Genomic DNA, 24,596 nt, shown 5'->3' on the forward strand with positions numbered 1-24,596 from the left:
AAGTTGCTCCTCCAGCTGTTTTTTATTAGTACCACTTACTTTTCCAGCCTTTTGTTGCCCCTGTCCCAACTTTTTTGACATGCATTGCTGCCATCAAGTTCTAAATGAGTTAATGTTTTTCATGAAATGGTAAAATGTCTCACTTTCAACATCTGATATGTGTTCTGTGTTCTATTGTGAATAAAATTTGGGTCAAATCATTGCATTCTGTTTTTATTTACATTATTTACATTTACATTACATTACACAGCGTCCCAATTTTTTTGGAATTGAGGTTGTAGTAGCCCAAACGTACATTATAATACTGGTTAGCAACTGGGAGTTGGCCCACTTTCTACCATACAAGACTTCTATGAAGGCATTTCCTGGTTATATGCATACCTCTCTCTGTATATATTCATGTCTGTTAGCATGTTCTTAGGCCAGGATTAAAGAAGGATTAGAAAGTCTAAGGTTAATGTAATGAAAGACCATAGTCTCAAGACAATTTCAGTGCAGGATTCCCCTTTGACCTTAAAAGTTTTAAACCAACCCTGTCATGACATACAGCTCTGAAGGATTCAGTTTAATCTAAGTAACACATAAATCAGAATATGGGTAGGAAATTAATATTGAGTTAAGAAATATGGCATACACCATATCACATTGTTATATTGTTTTATCAGTATTGATAGATAATGATAATTATATTCAAGATAATATTCTATTCCATTAAACAGAGCATAAAAATAAAATAAGAACCTTACTTATATATTCTTTGTAGTGCTTTACACATGGTATCCAGGACCTGAAAGTTAACTACAATGTATGCCATTTACTGGGTGCTTTAGACTGTTTTGACTGAAGATGTCAAAATATATAAAAACTAAATAATTTATTAAGTTTGCTTTCTCCTTTGGTGTAACTTTAAATGACAAAAAAACAGAAGAAAATTAAGCCTAATCAAAACAGACTATGTTTAGCATAAAAAAATCACCCAAGCCCAAGTCTAAGATAGTACAAGAAAATTCCCTGAACCCCACTGTGAAGCCCCACTGTGCTCAAGGTGGGTAACAGACTTCAGATAGGAACCAGGGATCTTAATGTTTTAAAAACATAGCCATTATATTTGCTTTCCAAAATGACTAGTACTTTTTATATGTAATGTGTAGTTTTATATGCAATGTTGACAAAGGTAAAAAGGAAAAAATGGTTTTCATGTGGGTAGTTTATCTCTCTGCCATGATAGGATAAAATCTTTAAACTATCATAATACAATGTCATAGGCACGCACACACACAAATTTTCTGCTGGAGTCTATCCCAGCGGACACTGGGCGAAGGCAGGAAACACCCTGGACAGGTATGTCATAGGCATGAGGCAGCATATTTGTAACCATCTATGTTAGTTTTGTGTGAGGTAGCTTTAAGAGGCATTAAACACATTGGATGTCTGGCTGCTATTACCCTTGCTGTGAAGAATTCTGGCTTGGTAAATGTTTCTCGAATGGTGCATTTCACATCAGACCATATTGATTGACTTTGTATACAGCTTAACCATTTAATTAAGCAGAAAAAATACAGAATTCCCCTTTAATGGCCAGAAGAACATTTGCGAGGATTAGAATTAGCAAGGTGTACACAACCATAATACCTAGATGAGGTACAGCAACAAGTTGACGTGAGTGCGGCCAATAACCTTTATGTGTCACCAAATAATCTTAGACCTGTACAAATTAATAAAAGGTCACTTTGACTGACTGGGGAGCACAGAGCGAGTATAAAAGCAGCGCCATCTGTCGTCTAAATGACTGTTACCCAATAAACACTGCAGGCCATTGTTCTGATACCCGGAAGTCCAGACATTTTTGACGAGTTGCCTGTACCAGTAAAACTCCCCTTTAACACACTGTTTAAGACCATGCCATCGGGAGATTACAACAATTCTGAAACGTCTTAGCACAACGAGTATGGTGACGTATCAGACAATTTTGGAATGGGCAGTTCTCCTGACTGTCTACCTGCTCTGCACTGCTTTAATTGCATTTGTTGGATATTGTCTTTATGTGAGACATATTCACAAGAAATATGACCACATTCCCGGACCTCCAAGGGACAAGTAAGAAAATTTGTTCTGTATGTAGTAATTAATATTCTTTACTAATATTGCCTGGAATAGAAACTATAGAGGCGTAGTTGGCTTGTTTGTGAGAAGTAATTCGGGCTACTGTTAGTCCTCTAAAGGCTAATATAATGTCGTGTTTTCTTATTTTTTTGCTTAGCCATATACCGACTTTTCTGAGAGAAACGAATTCGGAGCGTGTCGTACACGACAAATTCCTCGAACGGTAAGGCCCTGTTCATCTAATGCACTTTCTTTTATCTTATATCCACCAAGAGCTTATATAACAGGTACAAATTCAACTAAAATTATGTTATCGTTCGTGTCCATCTTGCACATAACTAGTATAACTGTCATATATATTGAGTTTCTGAAATACAGAAAATCAGTCTCTGCCCCCTCGTTTTCCCCTTCCCCGTCTGTCTCTTTCTCTCTCAAACACACATGCGCAGCCACAAGCAGAGCTGTTCAGCTTTGAAAAGGCAAAATCGTACTATGAACTACAGTCTGACCTCATTAAAGCCACTTTGTGGTTTGTGGTTTCAGAAACTCAAACTGATTTGTTTACAGGGCTGAAACGTACGGCCCGGTCTACAGAATTAACAGCTTTCATGGTGTGGCACTAGTGGTCAGCTGCCCGGAGGCTACAAAGGTATATATTATGCTGTGCAGTTACAGTTAACCTGTCTTATAAAACATCACAAAAATAGATAAAATCAATTTCTTTGTTTTGGTACTGCAGGAGTTTTTAATGTCCCCCAAGTATTCCAAAGATCTTTTTGTCTACAAACGTCTGTTCAGCTTGTTTGGAAGAAGGTAAGCTTCTTCATATCTTACACTTTAGATAAATAAGCTCTGGTTTCACTGACAAAAGTCTCAGAAGTAGCAAGTATTCATTTGCCGAGTCTAGAGTACATACATAACAGTAATATGAAGATTACTCATCTTTAACCCTGATGTTGATCTATAAGTAGGCCTTCATGGATATCATGAGCCAGTCAATAGCACATTTTTTGCTCAGCACTCTGGAAGACTTGAGCAGGATTGTAAATAGAGTGAAAGATTCACATTAATTCTGAGCTCATTAGCGGTAAATATCCACTCTAATTTACTTCAGTATGACAAAAGGACTCAGCAGTCACTTTGATTAACCATACTCACCTTCAGAGAAGGCTGTGTTCAGTTGTTTTCCAGTCTTGTTTAAAGCCTTTGCGCACAAATAAAAATGCTTGATTGCATTTTGAGAGATGCTCTTTGTTGGTGGAATGAAGCGATGAGCAATGTACGTCTATACAACCTACGCTTCTCTATGCAAGACGTAGCAATTTGTATGTTTCCACTGAGGGGAGGGATCCCCTTTCCCAGTGATGCATATCTGAGGAAGCATTACACATGACTTATGAAAGGGCCTTGCAAACACAGCAATTACTTAAGTAGATCTATTTTGACTCTTGTTGTCAAGTTCAAGAAGTTCACTGCAAAAAAAAAAAAAAACACTTGCTGATAACTGCAGCTCAAACTTTACCTCAGCTTGAACTCAGCTGAGTTGGGTGAACATCTGTCACATTTCTTGGCATATCTACAGATTCCTGGGAAATGGACTGGTGACTGCTATGAACCATGACATCTGGTACAAGCAGCTCAGAATCATGGACCCTGCTTTCAGCAGCTCGTAATTTATGCTTTGTCACTCATCTGTTTAGGAGAGGCTGAAAGGTTGTAGAAGGCAGAAGTACACAACTCCTCTTCTAACTCTTGACAGTTACCTACAAGGTTTAATGGGCACCTTCAACGAGAGGGCTGAGTGTCTTATGGAGAGGCTGGAGGAGATAGCAGAAAAGCGGATGACTGCCAACATACGCCACTTGGTCAATTGTGTGTTGTGTCACACTGGATGTTATTTGCAAGGTTTTGATGTTCTCTGCTCTCTATCTTCCAAACTCCTGATAATATGTCAGTGATTTAAGAGCTGTCCACAGTGGAGATAAAAGGACTTGATAGGCAATTTTCTTGATCCAACATGTTAGATTTGGAACACTGGTATGTTTTCAATAGAGTGGTGACAGTACTAAATATTCTACCACAGCTGGAATAGTTTATCTTGAATCAGGTTTTTGTTTCTGTTATGTCTGGATAAGATTAGGTTGTAAGGCTACAAGGCAAACAAATAACATAATATTTACCCTCAGCGAGGTACATCATCATGCAGGCAGTTGTTCCCCACAATAATTATGAGTTAATTTTTCTCTGCCTTTATTCCACAGGTGGCTTTTGGGGTTGATGTGGACTTGCTGAAGAATTACAACTCCCCCTTCCCAAGTGCCATAGAACTTTGTTTGCAGGGCATGGTTCACTATGTTAGAGATCCATTCTTCACAGTGCGAACATCCTCACCTTTCACAGATTTGCAGTTCTTACAATGATTATTATGTAAGAATGCCTCTCTGTAATCCAGGTAAATGGTAAGGGCATTTTGTTTGTTCACAGCTCTTCCCTAGGAACAAAAAGAAAGTGCAGGAGATTAAAGATGCTGTTGAACTTCTACGTACAACTGGATCCCAGTGGATACATCAGAGGAAAAGTGCTGTGGAAAATGGCGATGATGTCCCCAAGGACGTTCTTACCCAGATGCTCAAAACGGCTGGTGAATGAGTGCCACTGAACCAACCCTGTCCCAGATTATTTTCCATCCTCATTTGTACACAGCTGTTTCTTTTTAAGTAGTAGAAGTAGTCAAAAGATATTGCAGTCTTTTAGAGTCCCCTTCAAATCAAGGAAAATTAAGCATCAGTTCAGCATCTTGTTACATTACAATACGTTTGTTATTGTATTATGAGATTTTTTTAAATTTCATTTCTTGCAGAGGAACTTAAGGCTAATAATGAGGAAAACCATGAATTGATGCTTGACAATTTTGTGACTTTATTGCGGGTTTTATTTTATGTTTGTTTTGATCTCATAGTAAAAATTAAATATGTTACTTAGTAACCCTCCCAATACTCCTGCAGGGACATTTTCAGCTTAGTTGTCAAACAAGTCCTGTTTTTCTTTCTTTCTAAAAGTGAAATGTGTTCTTATGGCAGTGCAAGGACTGCAGTTTTGAATGTAGAGGACAAAATAGTGGGTGGTTGGAGGTGGGTGGGTAAAGTAGTAACACTCACTTTGAAATGTCTGCAAAGCATTGACCTCAGAACAGGGATAAACTCAGACATATGAAACTCTGAACTCAGAAAAAAATTATACTCATTTTGCACAAAGAAACAAATTATGTAATTTAAAAAACTTCAATATACTTGCAGTTTCTCTCTATTATTCCAATATTTATGACCAATTTAATGAGCCTCTTTCATAGATATTGGTTTGTATTGTTATTGTATTGACATAATGTTATATGGTGTGATTGGTTACTTTCGTACTTTGAATAAGCCATTTTCATGCTTCCAGTCCATGCAGCCATGATAGTCTTGAAAGAGTTTTTTTTTTTTTCTATTATTAGCAGTTATCCTATTCAGAGTTTGAAAAGGTTAGCAAATGGTTAAACTAAAATTTGATTGGTCAGTGCAAAAAATGGTATTTCAAATGTCACATATTTAGCAAGTGCATTTTTGCTTGTGTTTTTGGTTTATTTATTATTAAGATTTTAATATTTAATGCACACTTAGGCAGTTATTTTGGGTGCGACAGTGACAAAAGTGGGTTGGCCTGTGTAAGAAACTTCACCACACTTCTTTACAAACACTAGCTGTTTTTATTATTCTTGTTATTTTTTAGGACAGGAAACAACAGCCAATCAGCTTTCATTTGCCATCATGGAGCTAGGGAAGCACCCAAAAATATTAAAAAGGTAAAATAAGAAGTGTCCATTAAATAATCCTAAGTCATTTAATAAGTTTCACATTTTTAAGCTTTCTGAGGTTAGACATTTTAGTGAGCATGTGCAATGGTAATTCCAGCTGTTGGTAATAGCTGTATAAGAGTTATGTTTTTAACCGTCAGGGCTAAAGAGGAGGTGGATGAGGTTCTTGGAACAAAACAAGAAATTCTGTTTGATGATCTTGGAAAACTGACTAACTTTTCCCAGGTTAGTCAACAAAACATTTGAAAGCATATTCTGGTTACAGATATTTTCTGGGGTCACTCAGTATTGATTTGTTATACACCGACTGGCTACTTCATTAAGCACACCTCCTTGTGCCTACACTTATTGTCCAGTTGTGCTGAGAATGATCCACCACCCAAATAATACCTGGGCCTGTTGGGGTCCTGACCCTTGAAGAACAGGGTAAAAGGGGGCTAACAAAGTATGCAGAGAAACAGATAGACTACAGTCTGTAAATGTAGAACTGCAACATGCACCTATTTGGTACGTTTAGCCGATAAAATGGACAATGACTGTAGAAATAGGAGATGTACGTAATGAAGTCGTTGGATGGTGTATGTTATACTATTAGATGTAGTTATTCCTGATGTATGTGCTATAGGTCTTAAAGGAAACACTCCGCCTGTACCCCACTGCACCAGGCACATCTCGCTGGCTCCATGATGGCACTGTTATCAGTGTATGTGCAGTCCCAGCAGGATGTGAACTTATTGTGAGTGTCCTTCAGTTTGAAAGTACACCTAGCACCAGACTATGCTTAATAATGCTTATATTCACATTTTTTACATTAAATAAAGTATTGTGGTCCATATATGGAAACAATGCTGCTGTGTTTTGATTTTTGTGTTTTCGTGATGTCATGAAAGCCAACACATTTACCGACTATAGCAGTTTAGCACACTGAATTTATAAAACGCGTTTCAGCCCAAACTGCCTTTTGAATCAAGCACAATACAGGACAGCCAATCAGAAGAGAGTTCATTTACATATATCAGTCTTAAAGGCACCACAACAAAAAATGGTTTAAATCTAAGCCATAAATAGCATTTGGAAATGGTCTTGTAAAACTTATTATATATGAATTTGTGTTCTTTTTGTGAAGACCATATTTCTGCTACTACCCATTTGCCCTTGGTCCACGGTCCTGTCTTGGGCAGATTTTTTCACAAGTGAGAATTTGGTCTTCAGGTAAACAGTGTATATATAGATAGATATTATGTAATAGAACAGAAAAGAAAGTATATTTGACTTTGCAACCATTTATTTAAAAAATAATTAAGTGATTATTTTCTGAAAAAGTAAGTGCACCCCCGGCTTCTGTAACTGGTACTTCCCTCTTTGGTAGAAACAACCTTATGTAGGTGTTTCCTATAGCCCTCTACCAGTTTCTGACTTCTATTGGGAGACATTCCTCCATGCAGAATTTCTGTGCAGTATTCTGTGCAAAGGGCTTTCTTGCATGTACAGCACGTACATGATTTTAGAGGTAAGTCATATTTGTGCAGTCTGTTTCTAATGGTAGGTGCATGCACTTTGACATCCACAGAAATTAAGACTAGACATCTATATGTCTAAACATGTTAAACAAGTCGAACCTTTTCATGGGGTGTATTTACTTCTTCGCATGATTTTATGTATGCATATTGTCATTATCCAGTAGAAACCAAATAGTTACATGAACAATAAAATCAAACAAACGCTTTTACACTGTCTAAACTCTCAAATGTGTTTCTTTTCAGATGGAGGCTAAAGTTGTGCTTGCAAAAATTCTTCAAAGGTTTGAGTTCAGTCTTGTGCCTGGACAGTCTTTCAATATAAAGGATACAGGAACTCTTCGCCCTCAGAGTGGAGTGCTATGCAAGATCAAACATTGTTCTCAGGGCAAGAATTAAGTATTTGGCTTACTGAAGATAAACAATATGCTATACTTACCCTTTGAAACACTATGCAATAATATGTGCCTATTTACTATTAACCTAGGGAATGTCTTCTGAATGTGTGCTTCAGAAGCAATATTAATGAGATCTATAATATTCATAGGAGCTATAAGTATAACCATAAGATGGCAGTGTTACCATTTTTTTACTGCCATCTGTATCACTGACTACTGATCTAGTGTTGTATTACATTAATAAGTGCCTTTTTGCCCAAGTGTCTTTAGGATTTTGCTTCTGTATGGCTTTCAATGAATAAAACATACAAAAAAGTGACTTTCTTTTATTCTGATCGTTATTATTGTCTATTCTTGTTAACTGTTCACTAATGTTTAAGTCAGATTTTTTAGATTTAGTGATGTAAAAGTGTTACTAGGCCCCAGCGAGGATCGAACTCGCGACCCCTGGTTTACAAGACCAGTGCTCTAACCACTGAGCTATGGAGCCAGCTGCTGGACAAATCCTACATGAGAGTTTTTATAGGTAATACGCACTTTTTCGTACACAATTCTTCATAAATGTTTGCCAGTAAACATGAATACACGACGAGATCAACATATTATGTAAAGGAATATTGCTTTGATTCAGCTATGTCTATTTGCGATTGTGGTACGGAGTCACTGGCTCACTAAGATTTTTTTTATTTGAAGCAGCGGTTTCTCAATACCTCGTTTCCGAATGACTGTTAACAAGAATTTTTTTTGTCCTATTTTACCGTTTCCTGTTCAAAGTACATTTGCATGTCAATACGTGCTGTCCACTTGAATGCGACATGCACCATCAAATGGCAATATTTCGCATTCACAGGATGGCTGCTTTCAAGTGCTGTTTCTTGTAGTGGAAACAGTTTCTAAAGTCGTATGATCAGCGAAGATTCATTAAGGTTTACCTTATATATATATATATAATCCGTGGTATGATGATACACATGCTGTCGAGCCGATTCACTAAGAATAGCGAAAAGTTAGTTTGGTTTTTATTTAGCTTCAGTTTTAGTTTTTAACACACACACACACACACACACACACACACACACACATATATATATATATATATATATATATATATATATATATATATATATACATATATATATATATATATATATTGCAAGCTGTTGTGAGAAGAAGTATGAGACAATGATAAAATTAAATAAATGCAATATAACTCTCATAACTCAAAACTCAATAACACAATAAATTCGCTGTCAAACAGTGAGTGCTACAGTACTTCCTATTGCCAAAATAATTGCGTCACGTCGCGTGCACATATGTGACGCATTCAAACATAATTTGAAAGTCTGTCTGTACGCCGACTATAAAGAACGCCCACTACAAGACACACCCACTTCAAGGAACATAGCGACCACTCCCACTACATTGCAAGACGTTCCCACGCGGGTTATCCGTCTACGTATTTTTTTTTTAAACTGGCGCAGTGTACTGCAGTAAGGGTTTTTGTTAGGATAACTATGTGCTCAGTAGTTATAATAATTTTATTTCCAAAGCACATTCCATACGACAGTTTAATTACCAAAGCAGACTGATTCATAATGTGCATAAATATGTGTTAAAATCTGCAGTTGAATAGGCTTAAGCATATGTGGCACTGTCCAATAGTGTCTCATGATACTTCAAAATGACACTAACAAATCCCACTGACATCCATAGTGGCCAACTATGCGTGACAAGATGTATAGGTCTTATAGGGATGCACTGACATAGGAATTCTAGGGCTGATGCCATTATTCAATATTTTTCATTTCTATCAGTGCCCACATTGATGCCAAAACAGTAAAACAAATAAAATTGAGACATCTTAGTGTAGTAGCCCAGTGTTGCCCAAACATTCTGCTTTGTCATGAGAGCAATAAATGTGCAGTCAAATATCGGTTTACAATATTAGTCAAATTTAAAATCTGTGTTTAAAGCAATTATCTGCTGACACAGATATGAGTATCATTGTGGGACCATCCATCCATCCATCATCTAAACCGCTTATCCTTCTGTGATTGTGGGACCCTAATCCTACTTTTCCCACCCTTTGTCCCACAGACCTCCTTCAGTCCCTTGCAAAGTTTTTGCCTTTTGAAGTTGCAAGGATGTCTCCATTTGTCCTGCATACAGTCATACACCCCAGGTTAACGCTACAGAGAACAAACTCATGCACACTTCAATACACAATTATGGTTTGTTTGCTGAATTTACAATGCTGGAAAAATATATATAATTAAAACATAAAATGTGGCCTATGCTAAAGTTCGGCACATATTACATCTGATGTTTTGTTTTCTTCCAATCAGTTAAACTGTGCACTAAAATTATCAGAAAAATGCCATCACTTAGAGAAATTACTGAACATGTGATTTGACTCTCTGTCAACATGTCTGGTTTATGACATAGATAAAAATGTCATAAAGGCTCTGCCTTTTAGTTGGAAATAGTCTGATTCATAATTCTGAGATTGAGACATAATGAAAATTTCATGTCTAAACACCAAATTGTTGTTTGACCTCCTTACCTTTAAATGCTTGTTTACCTGATCATCTGCCATTTTTCTAACAACTTCATCACCTTAAGCTGCACCCTTTCCCTTCTGCAGTGAATATGGGCCTGCATTTCCTAATACATCCAGGTTTTAGGTGTCTAAACATGTGAATCATGCATGTGCATCATTTAAAAAAATGATATTATGCAAATACATGATCACAGTTTTTGTCTTTTATAGTTTCAATTACATATTGTGCGTAACAAAAAATACATATTTTATTTTTTGTGTCTAATAACATTGAGAAGTACAACCCCATCACACCGTACTTGTGACAGAAGCAATGTGACAGGGTGCAGTATTTCAATCTAAACAGACTGCCATACTCCCTGCTATCAAGGTTAAACCTTTTAACATTAGTTTCAGAAAATTACACAATGTTTTTTCTGAATATCATAAAAAATGACAAAAAAACTGTCCTCTATACATTTAGTGTGATGGGATGGACATGTTTTGCTTGACGAGCCCTGTTAAGAATGCAGAGGACAACAAATTATCAATGTAGAATAAAAGCAAAACTCACCAGCTCTTGAATTTGGCTCCCCTGAACACTTAAATGATGTCACTTACTCTTCATCATGCCGCTTAATGTGGTACTATACTATTTTTATGGCTAAATAAAGTTATGTGGGAGGGCACAAATTGTGCTTTAAAATAAAAATGAAAATTAAATGCTAAAATTAAAAACAAATGTTTTCATATTAAGTTGATACATGTAAACGTCAAGGTTAGATGTTAAAATTAAAACTTTTATTTAGTAACACTTGAGATGTGGCTTCAAAGACTGTCAATATTAACATGTAAAAATGCCCATATTCCAAAAATACATATAAATACATTTTTCACTTATACGTTTTTATGTATACATAAAAGGTTTGTGTTAAAGACAAACTTAATTAATACAGACTAAAAGCAAAGATTTTCCACCCAAATGTATTACATCAAATGGTGTGACACTCTTTGCTTGTTTATTTATTTATTTACTTAAATACTATTTATTAAATTCTGTTCTTACCTACCAGTCTTGATTCTAATAGACTAGTGTTTCTCAACAGGAAAAATACTAAAATGTGAAGGCAGTGGGCCTCCAGGAACAGGGCTGGGAAACACTGTAGTAGGCCACCCACATAGTCTACTAGGTCGCATTATATAATGTTTATCTATAAAAACATTAGCTAGACAGATTATTGATTGATTAGCTAAGATCCCTCACAGATTTCACACGAACAGTTGGCCTCCTGACAGATAAAACTTATGTCTGTAATGGCTGCGTTTGATAAACCCAACTGTGTGCGCTGTTTCTTTAAGAGGGCAGTCTGATTTCCACTGGGCTTCTCTTCGTGTCTTTGCCTTTGCTACCTGTTCACCATTCTTTCGTCTTGCTCACATTGCAGCCGACTTGTTAGCTGACCATTTTTCAAGCGTTTCTGAGTATCACAATTTTCGATAGTCTTTCGGAACGCATTTCCAGAACGCTTAGGTTGTGCATTACTATAGCGATGTCCTACGGTGCTCAACATGAAAGTCGCTTGAACTGTGGGATTTTCAGGAAGCTTCTTTAGTGACAGACACGTACGTACAAACAGGTGCTAGTTTGATTTGTCGGAAAATGTTGCATTACATGCTTGCCCTCGTGTGTTGTTTAAACCCGATCCACTGAAAATCCCTTTTAAAAAGGCAGCGCCAATGCATTACTGGGTTGTTTATCAACATGCTGTTTGAGAATGAAAGAGCTAAAGCATGCCTATCTCGCTTAATGAAATTGCTACACTTACATATTTGTGATCTGCGATGGCAAATTTCCCCGACGAGCCAAACAAGGACCTTAGTAAGGTTTCTGACGAGGGTCTGCAGAGATGGACCAAGGATGAGTTGGTCAAAAGGCTTAGGAAGGTGGACGGCGAGAAAATAAACTTGATGATGGAGCATGGGAACATGATGAGGAACGTGAATCGTAGGCTGCAGGTGCACCTCCACGAGATCCGCAGTCTGAAGGAGGTCAACCAGAAGCTGCAGCACGACAACCATGAGCTCCGGGAACTCTGCTGCTTTTTGGACGACGGCAGGAAAAGGGCAAGAAGCTGTTGCGGGAGTGGCAGCGGTTTGGCAGGTACCCGGCCAGCGCTCTGTTTAAGGAGGTGGGCACGTACCAGCAGAAGCTTAATAGGCTGGAGGCCAACCAGGAAACTTTGGTGCGCGAAAACACGGATTTGAAGGAGATCATCCTCATGTTGGAAGAAGAGAGGAACGGAGCCGGCTCCAGGAGTTCTATCGACAGCCAGTCCAGCCTATCCAATCTGAACGGAGGCTCTGGTACTGTGCGAGATGTTGGGGATGGTAGCAGCACCTCTAGTGCCGGAAGCGCAGGTAGCCCAGATCATCACCATAACCACATGAACAAGGCAGTGGAGATCAAAATGGGCACCATGCGGAGGTCTGTGGATGATCTTTCTACTCCCCATCATTACAGAAGTATCCCGAGCGGACTGAATGGTAAGTGCTGTCTCCCCTTCTCTCGCTCTTCCTATATATATATACGTTTGTTAATGAGCTAGGAATAAAAAGTCCAGTACACAAAGCATACAGACTCTTCACCTAGTTATAGCTGCGAAACGTTAAGGCTAGTATAAGTTACATTAAACATAAAATTAAACAAATTCTTTCACATTTCACATCAAACCACTCTAGCTTTAAGTTGACATCTCAAGGATTGAATTTTGCAGAAATAAAAACATAAAAAGGAATGTGGAGGTTTACTTGTCATTTTAGATTTTGAATATATTTGCATTACAGATGTCATGACCCCTGGTTCTTATCAGCAACTCTGTAAAGATTTCCAAGTCAGTATATTTCTCAGCAGTACACCATTTCACAGAAAACCACTTTAAAAGACTTTGTTTTAGAGATGAAACGGTTACCGGTTTCACGGTAAACCGCGGTAAAATTAATGACGGTTAGTAGTATCGTTTGAACTTTAAAGTATCGTTAAAACCGCGGTCGATTACCGCGGTGTGAAAAACTCGCTGTACAGAGTCAAACAAAGGCAGAATCATTCTCTCAGATGCAGCTCTCTGTGTGTGTGTGTGTGTGTGTGTGTAGAGGGGAAGGGGGAGAGAGAGAGAGAGAGAGAGGGAAAGGGAGAGAGGGGAGAATATAGCGGAATGTAGTGACAGAGATTCGGAGATATTTCAGCCTTCTAAGAAGACCAAGTCTGACGTTTGGTCATGTTTTGGGTTTTATAAGGATGCAGAAGGAAAGTTAATTGAAGATGACCACCCTGTCTGCAGATGACCACCCTGTCTGCAGAACAGACCGAAAGAAAATAGCGGCGAAAGGGGGCAACACATCAAACCTTACGAGTCATCTTCGCGACCACCACCCGCTACTTTAGAGAATGCAAGGTTAACTTTAACGTAGAAGTCCGTGGGGACTTCGAAATAGAAGAGATGTCATGGTTTGTGTGGTTTAACTTATGCTTATGGTTCGTTAATAATATAAAATGAAGCTTTTAGCGTCAAAAATAAATAAATAAATAAAAAAATAAATAAATAAAAACAATCGGTGAATCAACTGTGAATCGAAACTAAAGCTTTTAACACATTTCTGTGGAGCAGAGTCCCCAAAATGAGCTCTGAGTTTACAGTCACACAAGCTCCTGAACGAGACGCTGCAGAAGTTCAATCTGCGCAGCTCCCTTTTCTCGTCTTGCTTGCAGTGTTTACTGTCTGAGAGGAGAATAACACTGTCTCAAATCACTCAGTGTCCCCTACATAGTGCGCTACTGTTCAAACAAACACGATCATCATTAACAAGCAGTTGAGTTTTAAATAGGGAATTTGTAACCTATTGTTAATATATTGTTATTGTGAACATTTCACGCACTCTTTGGGTGAAGGATTTGCTATTTCATGATCCACGAAGTGCACTACATAGGGAAGATAGTGTGCTTTGAGACTGGACCTCGCGCGAGTAAACGCTGTGTGCTGATTTTAGGAAAAGCAGAGTTTCAGAGATTAAACTTTAGGAGTGTTTAATTTTAAGTTATGTTTTAGTTTCAAATGCTTTTAGAGAAGCAGCTCCACAGGTGAAGACACGCTGTATGAGTTCTACACTGTCTGCAGCTCACAGCACGGTCACGCAGTTTCTCTGTGATTTTGGCTGTTTTTCTTAGTGCACTGGATGGATTAGGGGTACAGCGCCACAACGGCACAATAATGCTGCAATTGCAGTCAGGACAGAGATCCCCCGAGTGCAACACTTTTTAGAAGTAGTCATTTTCCATTAAGACCCACCTCATAATAATAATAATAATAATAATAATAATAATAACAGTAATAATAATAATACATTTGCTATTCTTTTGTTTACATAGTATTACAAGTATTGTAAGTAATACAACAGTAATACTACAAATGCATTGACTATATATATATATTTTTTTTTAATTTTTACCCGGTTTTCTCCCCAATTTAGTCGTCTCCAATTCCACCCGCTAGTTAGGACTCCCCCAATCACACGATGCTATCAACGCTAGGAGGGTGAAGGCAGCACAGGCTTCCTCCGAGACCTGTGAAGCCAACCACCGCTTCTTTTCGAGCTGCCGCTCACGCAACGTCACTGGACAGCCGAACGCGCTCGGAGGAAAGCGCCAACCGCCAGATCTGTTACGTCAGCTAACAGACGCCTGCGCTGACTAGCATCGCGCTGAGTGATGGGGGGAGAAGGAGGGGCCATCCTACCCACCCAGAGAGAGCGAGGCCAATTGTGCTCTCTCGGACTCCCGGCTACGGATGGCTGTAGCATCACCAGGGATCGAACTCGCGGACTATATTTTTTTAATGTTTATTCAAACAAAAAAGTGCATATTGCTGCCAGTTCTATTTGTGTTAATATAAAAGTTGGTGAAACAAGTTTCAGTTTTGGGTATCAGTATTTATTTATTTGTTTATTTATTTATTTTACTTTTCAACACATTTGAACAATATCGCGATAATCGTGATAATTTTGGTCATGATAATCGTGATATGAAATTTTAATATCGTTTCATCTCTACTTTGTTTACATCTCAACAATTGAATTATTCAGAAATGTTGAAAAATTAGTGCAATTCCACTTTCAAGTCAGTTGTGCTATGCTTTATGTTGTATTATGTTAACTATGTGTACATTAAATTAGGTTTTCAATGATTGTTCAAATGCATATTGTTTTCCCTGGCTGTCAAGGAGCTTTTTTTCAGTCTTTTTAGAGGGCTTATGGGATCATTGAGCAGAGCAGAAATTAGTGGCATTGTTTTGAGCCCTGAATACCCAGATGAGCTTAGTGTTTGATGAAATCCTGTAATGAAATGCATTGTTAAGCCTTGCTTTAGCATTGCGTTAACACTACCATTATTTGAGATAAAAGGTCAGTTTTACTTTGCATAGAACAGCCCATTGGCACATGGAATGCAAAATTCATACCCTAAAATATCCTAAAATCCAAGCCTTCTCTAAATAATGCTATTAGCCACCTATACACTCTTGCACAGTGAGCTCATGTGGAGGTCTCACAATTCCTCCCATCTATAATGTTTCTGAGAAACCAGTCTCTTAGGGACTGTAGTCTGCTGGTCTTTCAGCTTCTTTGACCTTTACTAGTCTGATTCTTATCAGAATGCTGTCTAACACACTAGGGGTGGGAATCTCTAGGCACCTCACGATTTGATTCGATTACGATTACGCTGTGTCAGTAAAATATCTTTGAGACGGGACACTGTATGTCGGCTCCAAAGTGTCCAACATAGCGCGAAAGCCCTGGTTCTCAATGCCTGAGAACGGATGAAAATCTTTGCCAATAAAAGTTGCAACAGAGTTTGTAATCCGCTTCTGAGTTAGGTGAAAGCTTTGACATTGCTTACTCGAGGGTCCTCTGGTTTGCAGCAAGTATAACCAGTAGGAAAATGGGTGGAAACGTGTAATATGGTTTCTCATATTTGTCATTACCAAAATATTTTAGTTTAGTGTGACACAACTTGCATATAGTATGGCTCTTATATAGGCCACTTTTTCCCCTGGCGTGCAGACTGCAGGTCACCTAGCAATGCAGTCTCGCCTAGCTAGTAGCAAATGAAAAGGCAAAGAGAGATTTAGGACGAACATTTGGAGACGAATGGACTTATTCGCATTTATAAGCAACGCAGATGGTTTCCTGGTACATTAAATCTGCAAGGAGAGACTGTCAAACACTAAAAAGTTGCGAAGATGAAGTCTTTAAAATTTTCCCGGTCCATCTTAAATAGACTGCATTTACATTCTGGCGCCTCAGGCGGAATTTAAGGTGGAACGGGAGAATTCGAACAACAAGCTGGAGAATGAGAAGCTGATTTCAGCCTCATAAAACAGTCGAATGTTGAGAGACATTTTAACCTATACTACGACATTATCACATACTGAGACATATTGGACATTAAATGTTGTGGCTCCCAAGGTGGTTTGATTTTTGTTGAAAGGACAAAATGGCTCTTCTTAACATTTGGGTTGTGACTCCTAACCTATCCTGGCTTTTAATGCAGAGGGTGCCGGTCAGATTTCTCACTCATCCAGTTGTGTTTTTGTTATGTGCCGCCAAAGAGTGTCTGGGCGCTGCACTTCCGTACTCACAAGTTCTGCCTTTTGTGTTCCGTCAACATTACGTTATAAATTAAATATTTAGAAAATCGATTTTTGACCTTTGTGAATCGATTCAGAATCGTCCACATCTGCATCGCGATGCATCTAAGAATCGATTTTTCCCCGCACACCTATAACACACTGTTACAGTTGAACCTATTTGCGGAGTACGCTTTGACATTTCCACCTTTTGTTCATAAATGGTAGCTCGAAACAAAGTTTTTGTTTAAATTTGTAAAAGAGATGTGTATATATATTTGTGTTAAAAAAAGAAAATGTGTTCATTGTTTGTTTATTTTGTAAGTGAATTTCTTCCTTGCTTAAGAATTTTATAACATTTCTTTCAAGGCATCTTAAAATCTTCGTTGTAGTTAGTGTATTACTTTTGCATGTCTTGTCTGCCTTTCCTAAATATCTTACTTAGAAATCCCCTCATTGGTTGGAGGTGCTTGGTTGGCCCTGTTTTCTGGGAGATTTGAGTTTGTGCACTCAATGTTCTCTAAGTGCACATAGTAAGCTCCATTACTATTACTGAATAGCCATTCTGAAAAAATCTGGAGGCAGCAGACATGGCAACCTTGAGAAGTGCTGTGTGAGGGGAAGTAAAACTGTTTCAGAGGAGGTGGGGTGGGGCCCTTTAGTGCTCCAGTAACCCCCTCACTTCATACAAGACAAGGACTTAGGGGGTGATGTCCATGAACAGAATATACAATATATCTGCCTGCCATGCCTTTATCTGTCCGTTTTAGTTTTATATCTTTTATATTTAAGAGAATAGACCAAATTAAATGGTGTTCTCTATCAGTCAAGAGTAGAATGTTATTTGTGCAGGCAATATACATTATAACAGACATCTGCTCATCCAGTGTCTCTTCCAAGGGTATTAATAGCACATTTGTCTCCCATGTCATCGGTAATACAGTCAGAGACTTTGTTTCCTTTGGCTCATTAAAATTTGCAAAAAGTAGTTGATGTCTGCATGTTCAGATTGAGATATTAAAATCTAGGACTGTCACTACTGATTACAGCACTGATTACAACACTGTGCAAAAGTTACCTTCATTTATTAAATCTCCAGGCAAACAGGCAGTTTGCAAGTTCAAGTTATACATTTATCAGCATCAGGAAAACAGCTGAAGTACCAAGACCTAAATATAATATCAAATTTCAGTATTTAGTGTGTCATTTCTGCCTTTATTACAGCTTCTATCTTTTTCAGGAGACTTTGTTTTTCGCAGAGATCTCCAGGGATATGTTTCCACACCTCCGAAGTTCAGCCTTAGAAATGGGTTGTATTTTCTATGTCACACAATGCAAGTAATCTCAAACACTTAAATAATGCTGAATTCTGGACTCTGGAGTACACAGTCCATTGTTCTGAAAACACCAGCAGCCTCTTTGTTTGATCAAATTGTCTTCTCATTTGCAAATTGTCTACTTTCAGACTCATTGCATTGAGTTGTCATCTCACAGTGAAAGTTTAAACTTTGACTGAAACTTTAAGTAATGATGGTAACAGTTTGACATTGGTCATTTTCAGTATCTTTTAATAATTTTTTGAACTCCAGTTTTTTCACTTATTTTCCTTTGACTCTCTTCCTTGTGCAGATGGATTATCTTGTATCTAATCTCTTCAAAATATCTAATTAATGACTTAATGGCTGTTATGACTGGAAATGAAATAAATCAAGTCTTTGAGGAATCCAGCAGTTATTTAATTGATTAATCTAGCAGTTATTATATGATTAATCGAGTGATCCGTCTGTGTGTGTCTGTTTTAATAGGCTGAACAATGACATACTGTACAGAATCTTTTTAAAGATTCCAGAATGCTTCACTGAAAAATTAAAAGGAAGCCACTTGAAAACACTTCATACATAAAGTTCTATGTGGCAAAGAGTGGAAAAATTTGTGTTCATCAGGCTCTTTCTTACAGTAAGACAAGTAGGACAGTTTAAAATACATATTATCTGAGCACCTGCGTGTATCAACAAATTCAATGTATTTAATTTTTAATGCCATTTTAATACTTACATTTTAAAAACCCATGTTAATTCGTTTAATCAGAGCAACAATAAAAGGAGACTGACGTGTGAAGTGTAGTCTTGTGCTGTACTAACCCAGCGTGTCCACTGTGATGTAGGAATATGTGCATTTTTTTGTTTTAAATGTGTTTCAACCGGTTGGTTTGTCTATTTTGCTTTTATTTCTCTTTGCTCAGGTTCCAGTATTCTAAAGAGCTTTTAAAGACCAGAGTAATAAGGCAAAGGTCAGGCTTCATGAAAAGGCTCCTTTTCAAAATGATCACATCCTTAAGCCAGCTTACTCAGGTTGTCACTGCTATTAAGTAAGTTATTCTCTCTAGGTCGGTGGGTGGAGAGACTGGTGGCATCTGCCTGTGCCAAAGCTCTTGTTTTATCCTGCCAGTAGTGTGCCAATTGTGGTTCAGTGTGTTTCCCAGGAATAATGGAGGAATAGAAATTTATTTATTTATTTATTTACTTACTTACTTACTTAAAAGCATAATTTCCAGTTTTAGAAAAACAAGTTTGAGAAAAACAAGAACAGTAAGCAGTTTTTGTTGGAAAGATGTAGTAAACTAGCTTATTTATGATAAAAAATCAAAGATTAAGATTCCTGATGTTCAGCCTGTTGGAATGATGTGATGCACGACTGGCAAAACTTGGACATCGGTAGTGCAATAGTGATTAAATTTTTGATGGCCTGCTCCAGACACCCCCTCTAATTAGCAGATTCAGCTACTTTATAAGGTGCACACATTGCTGATGCATGCGTTCAATTGCACACATGTAGCATGTGTCTCAATTCAATTGCACACATCCAGCGTCTCTATAGAAAAGCATTATCAATAGAATGGGATGCTTTGGAGCAGATTTTAAGGTCTCTATGCCCAGTGCCAAGTGTTGGCTAAAGGGACATAAGGCCCTCAGCATTGGGCTGTAAAGTGACGAAGCACCCTTTTGGGACCTTTCAGATGAGTTGGAGTGTTGTTTATAATCCACAACTAATCATCAAACATGAAAGTACAGTCTTTTGTTCATGACTGAATGACAGTTTAAAATAGCTTTCTAAAAGGTTCTTAAAGGTTCAATTCTAGGAAAGACCTTTAACTGGTATAGAACCTTAACATAATGTAAAAGTTCTTTTAACTACACCCATAGCTGAACAAAAAAGGAAGGGGCACACTGGGAGGGACACGCTGAGAGGGACACACTGGGAGGGGCACGCTGCACTGTAAAAAAAAATAAATAAATTGTGGAAAAAAAAACAGTAAGATGTCTGGCAGCAAAAGTTGCCAAACAGTTCCCATAATTTTTACAGTAAAATACTGTACAGTGGATAACTTTTCCCTGTAAATATTCTGTGTAATTTTACAGCCAAAGTTTAGTAGAATTACAAATTTTCATTGTTAAAAACATCTCTAGAATGTATTAAAATCATGGAAATATTGCATAAATACACTTAAAGTCTACAATTTGAGGGCTGTTATCTTTTAAATAACAGTGTAGTTAGGTTATTTTATAGAATTATTTAATCAATCTACAACATGCACCTGTCAAAGTACAGATTTTTAAGGTACTATCTTTTCAATTCTGTTAAACATTTTTCAACAGACATAACCTGTCAATAAATATTCTTATCTTACAAATTTACAATGGATAACAGTTAAATGTTGGTTGATCTGCCTACCAACTATTACAATGTACTGTTTATCCACAAGATACCGCTGTTACAGCATTGGATTCTACTGGTTAAATACAGAAATACAACACAAAATTACATGTAATTAACCCAATATTAAAGTCGATGGTTAACATTTTTTATTTTATCATTCAGTATATTCACAGAAATTTGGCATTATCAAAAAATTATATACCATAATTTTGTGGTCATTTTGGAATATTCCAGGTTTTATACAGGAGTGAATATACTTAATTACATGAACATTTTGCACAATTACCCTTTACTTCAGCAGATAAAAGAATGGTGTACTTTAATTTTACATGAATACACAACCAATACACTATTGCTATTTCAAAACAATGTAAAACCTTTGGCCAGGACAATAATACCTCAACAATAATACATACTTTCATTTTTTTATTTTGACAGTTGAACTTTAATAATCATGACATCACCCAGCAACCTAGCATTCAAAATATTTACCAGATGGAGGCAAAAAGATAGCTACTGTGAATCTTTCTACAGTTTTAAAGTAGTATGCATGCACTTACTAAAAAATTCAGATTGGAACTGCATGAGAAAAATGTTTCTTGATTTTATTTACACATGCTAAAAACGAAACCAGCAACTTGTAGGGCTAAGCAACAACACTACACTGAAGACTTCGCTACACTGAATATGCCTCTAGAATGAGGACTTTTAATTGGCTAATACAAAGCACAAGAGTCAGTAACAGAACCTAGTACTGCAACCGTTATTACAGTGCCTCACCTGTAAAGAAAAAAAAAAAGAAAATCAAACATCTGTTTCAGCCTGTAACCTGACAAATCCTGTGCACTTTTAAATCAATTTAGCATGCATACCATTGTAATGTAAAATGCAACAAATCATGATAACTGTTGTTGTTACTGTTATCATCTGTAATTGTAGTATTAATATCTGAATTAGCTGGTCAACTGGAAGTTACTGACTTTTGATGACTGATTTGCTGCTTTTCTCTGCTCTATGTCATTGTAACTCTAACCTTTAAGACTTTGTTGTCTGATAGTCAAGCATATTACGCAGCAGTTTGATGATATAGTCTTCATGACAAATTTCTAAAAAAAAAAATAAAAAAAATTATCTTGAATCATAGTATGTGCAAGCTGAAGCGAGGGCTGAATGATTTGGGGAAAATATCTAATTGCAATTCTTCTGACTAATATTGCAAAATCAATGCGGTTATCTTCTATATATTAATGTAATTTTTATTTTTTATTTTTTTGCCATGATGACCAGAATATCTACCTTTTCTGGCTTGAGGTGCATGAACACTGAGCAAGACTACTATTTAGTGGTTATCAATTTACAGCACATATGTTGGTCAAACTCATCTACAGGCATGTACATATACATGCTCTGTATGGTTTGTTGAAATTTCCTCTTTTAAACCTTGTTAATATATATTTTCTATAATAAATATTGCAGTTCTTGTGATTTAAAAAAAGCGGTTAATCTTCCAGGCCTAGCTGTGGCACTAACAGTAACATTCCAGCCTTCATACTGCATCATTATTTCATTTTCTAATGTTATGTGAACCAAAAAACATACCTTGGTCACATCCCTTTGTTTGTAGGAATCTTTTGAAGATGTGGGAACACAGCAAAGTGTGTCGCTGATGCAGCACTGAATGGAGGTTTTCTGATAGGGGCAGAAGTGACCAAAGAAAAAAACAGAAAAAAGCACAAGAAACAGAACAAGAGTTAAAATTGCAATTACTGTTTAAGTAGAGTTCGCAAACATTTTCATTGGGTTTTCATTACTACCCTAGTCAGCTTGATAACAATAATCACATGCAGCTCTTTGTACTTTTATCAAGAGCTAACATCTTTCACTTTTACCATTACTGCCAGGTTAGCACATTCAATAAGCTCAGTAATACAATAGTTTGCCTAAACTGAACTTAACAAATGCACCATTACATTAAATTTCTAAGACTAGTGTACTTAAACTCGTTAAAGGGATTAACCAGGGTTGCCAGGTCCAGCAAAACTCAGCAAAACCAAAGTGTACTTAAAAACCTTCCCACCAGATACTGAAACTAGCTCAAAATTTAAAGTATTCAACTGCAAAAGAAACAGTAAATTGCATATATACAATACTATGCAAAATTCTCAATTATATGTATTATATGTAAATCTATTGATCTGAACAGTAAATGTTATTATTAAAAAAAACATTAAATACACACAAATAAAGAATACATTATTTTTAACCTTTTAATACTATCCAATGCATAGGCTGAATCTCACATGGCTCCCTACACCTTACATAATGCATAACATAGGCCTTAAGTTACAGCTCCTGCACTCAAACACTGCATACTCTGTCTAACGAAGAGATACTGGTGATTCAGCCACCTGCACACAATTCACTACAGGACATTCAGAGCACTAAGAAGCCAAAACTCCATAATTCACATAGTGCACTATATAAACAGGAGGCAGCCATCAGAGATTCAGCACTAGCGTATCTAATCAGTCCTTCATTAAAATAAATCAGGAGTGCTGGAATTTAACAAATCCATTCCGAACTGCAGTGAGAAATCAGGATTCGGAACTGTGTTCCTCTAATTGTATTCTTCTAACTAGCATATTAATAACCGTCAAAAACACTTTTATAGCCAAGATGAATTGTTTTAAACAATTTTCTAGGCTGCCTGTGACTTTTGCACGGTACTTTATTTAAGGTATTTTACTGCAGAGATTATTTCACTAAACACTGAACATTTTAACTTGCCTAAATACTCCTGATAGACGTCAGTAAACTTTTAAGTTTCTCCTTTGTTTCTGTTTGCATATACTAGCTAGCTAACGTTTACTGTATCTCTCTCTGTCTCTTTCTCTCTGATTCTCTACTTCTTGCGCCAGTTCTCCCTCATGTTCGTGAATCTCTCTCTCTCTGTGCGTGTGTGTGTGTGTGTACTGTATTGTACTGTACCTGCAGGTGTGTCCTCAAGTTTACGGTTATTCAAACACTCATACGGCGATTCCTCGGACGCGGTTTGTTCTGAAAGGAGCCCAAAACACTGCAACTGTCAAAATTTTACTGACGACTGCATTTTCAAAAAAGTCCAATTTGGCCTGGAACCCGCGAACCTCTCTCTGGTTGCACTCTCTGTCCCCAGGTTTACAGCTAATCAAACACTCCCAAGACGATTCGTTTATACGCTAATAAGGCTGTTCATTTTCTACTGTCTGTAATCAGTCGTTTTGGCTGCTGCTGCGGTTTTCAAACGAGCCCAGTTTGGTGGCGAACCAGCAACCCTGGCAACTCTAGGGTTAACACTTCAGCTGTGGTATTGTTTTGATAACGTTAAATCCGTACACTTAGTGAACTTAGCTAAACCTGCTGTTAGCTTGCACTAAATCACTTAAGCTAGCTTACTACTATTAGCTTACTGCTACTAACATTACTATTCGTAATAAAGTAACTAAATGCAAAGTAAGCCGTTTTCACTCGCAGCAAAGCAGCAGGTATGTGAAAAAATAAAACCAAGACATTACCTCAGTGCTAAACATGAGGACATAAATTACCTCAGTGCTAAACATGAGGACATAAATTACTGTTAAGTTACAATAGGCAATGGAGTTGTTATATTGTTATTACCCTGTATTGAAAGTAATTTTATAGGACAATTCTGTAAATTAATTTTCATTAGGTTTTATAATGTGTTTATTACTTATAATTACAGAAAACATGCATAAAAAAAAACAATGTTCTGTATTTTTTTATGAACGCACA

The 24,596-nt window shown here is 37.2% G+C and overlaps 2 protein-coding genes and 1 non-coding gene across 3 annotated transcripts; 2 read left to right on the plus strand and 1 right to left on the minus strand.

Annotated features, from left to right (window-relative positions):
- The first annotated feature begins 1,827 nt into the window (after nucleotides 1–1,827).
- Nucleotides 1,828–8,161, plus strand: LOC118800336 (cholesterol 24-hydroxylase-like). Its single transcript, XM_036560539.1, is given in 12 exon segments — nucleotides 1,828–2,097; nucleotides 2,261–2,326; nucleotides 2,671–2,752; nucleotides 2,843–2,916; nucleotides 3,863–3,974; nucleotides 3,976–4,008; nucleotides 4,365–4,478; nucleotides 4,588–4,744; nucleotides 5,872–5,944; nucleotides 6,097–6,181; nucleotides 6,582–6,692; nucleotides 7,720–8,161. Coding segments are annotated over 12 exon segments (1,209 nt in total). The 5' UTR covers nucleotides 1,828–1,948; the 3' UTR covers nucleotides 7,873–8,161.
- Nucleotides 8,162–8,288: 127 nt separating this feature from the next.
- On the minus strand, nucleotides 8,289–8,361 carry trnat-ugu. Its single transcript has one exon. It is a non-coding gene; the product is annotated as a tRNA-Thr (tRNA).
- Nucleotides 8,362–11,870: 3,509 nt separating this feature from the next.
- Nucleotides 11,871–14,978, plus strand: LOC118800331 (coiled-coil domain-containing protein 85C-B-like). Its single transcript, XM_036560530.1, is given in 3 exon segments — nucleotides 11,871–12,526; nucleotides 12,529–12,954; nucleotides 14,935–14,978. Coding segments are annotated over 3 exon segments (723 nt in total). The 5' UTR covers nucleotides 11,871–12,252; the 3' UTR covers nucleotides 14,958–14,978.
- The last annotated feature ends 9,618 nt before the right edge of the window (nucleotides 14,979–24,596 follow it).

This window comes from Colossoma macropomum, unplaced genomic scaffold (assembly GCF_904425465.1).
Source record: "Colossoma macropomum unplaced genomic scaffold, Colossoma_macropomum, whole genome shotgun sequence".
Classification (NCBI taxonomy): Eukaryota; Metazoa; Chordata; class Actinopteri; order Characiformes; family Serrasalmidae; genus Colossoma; species Colossoma macropomum.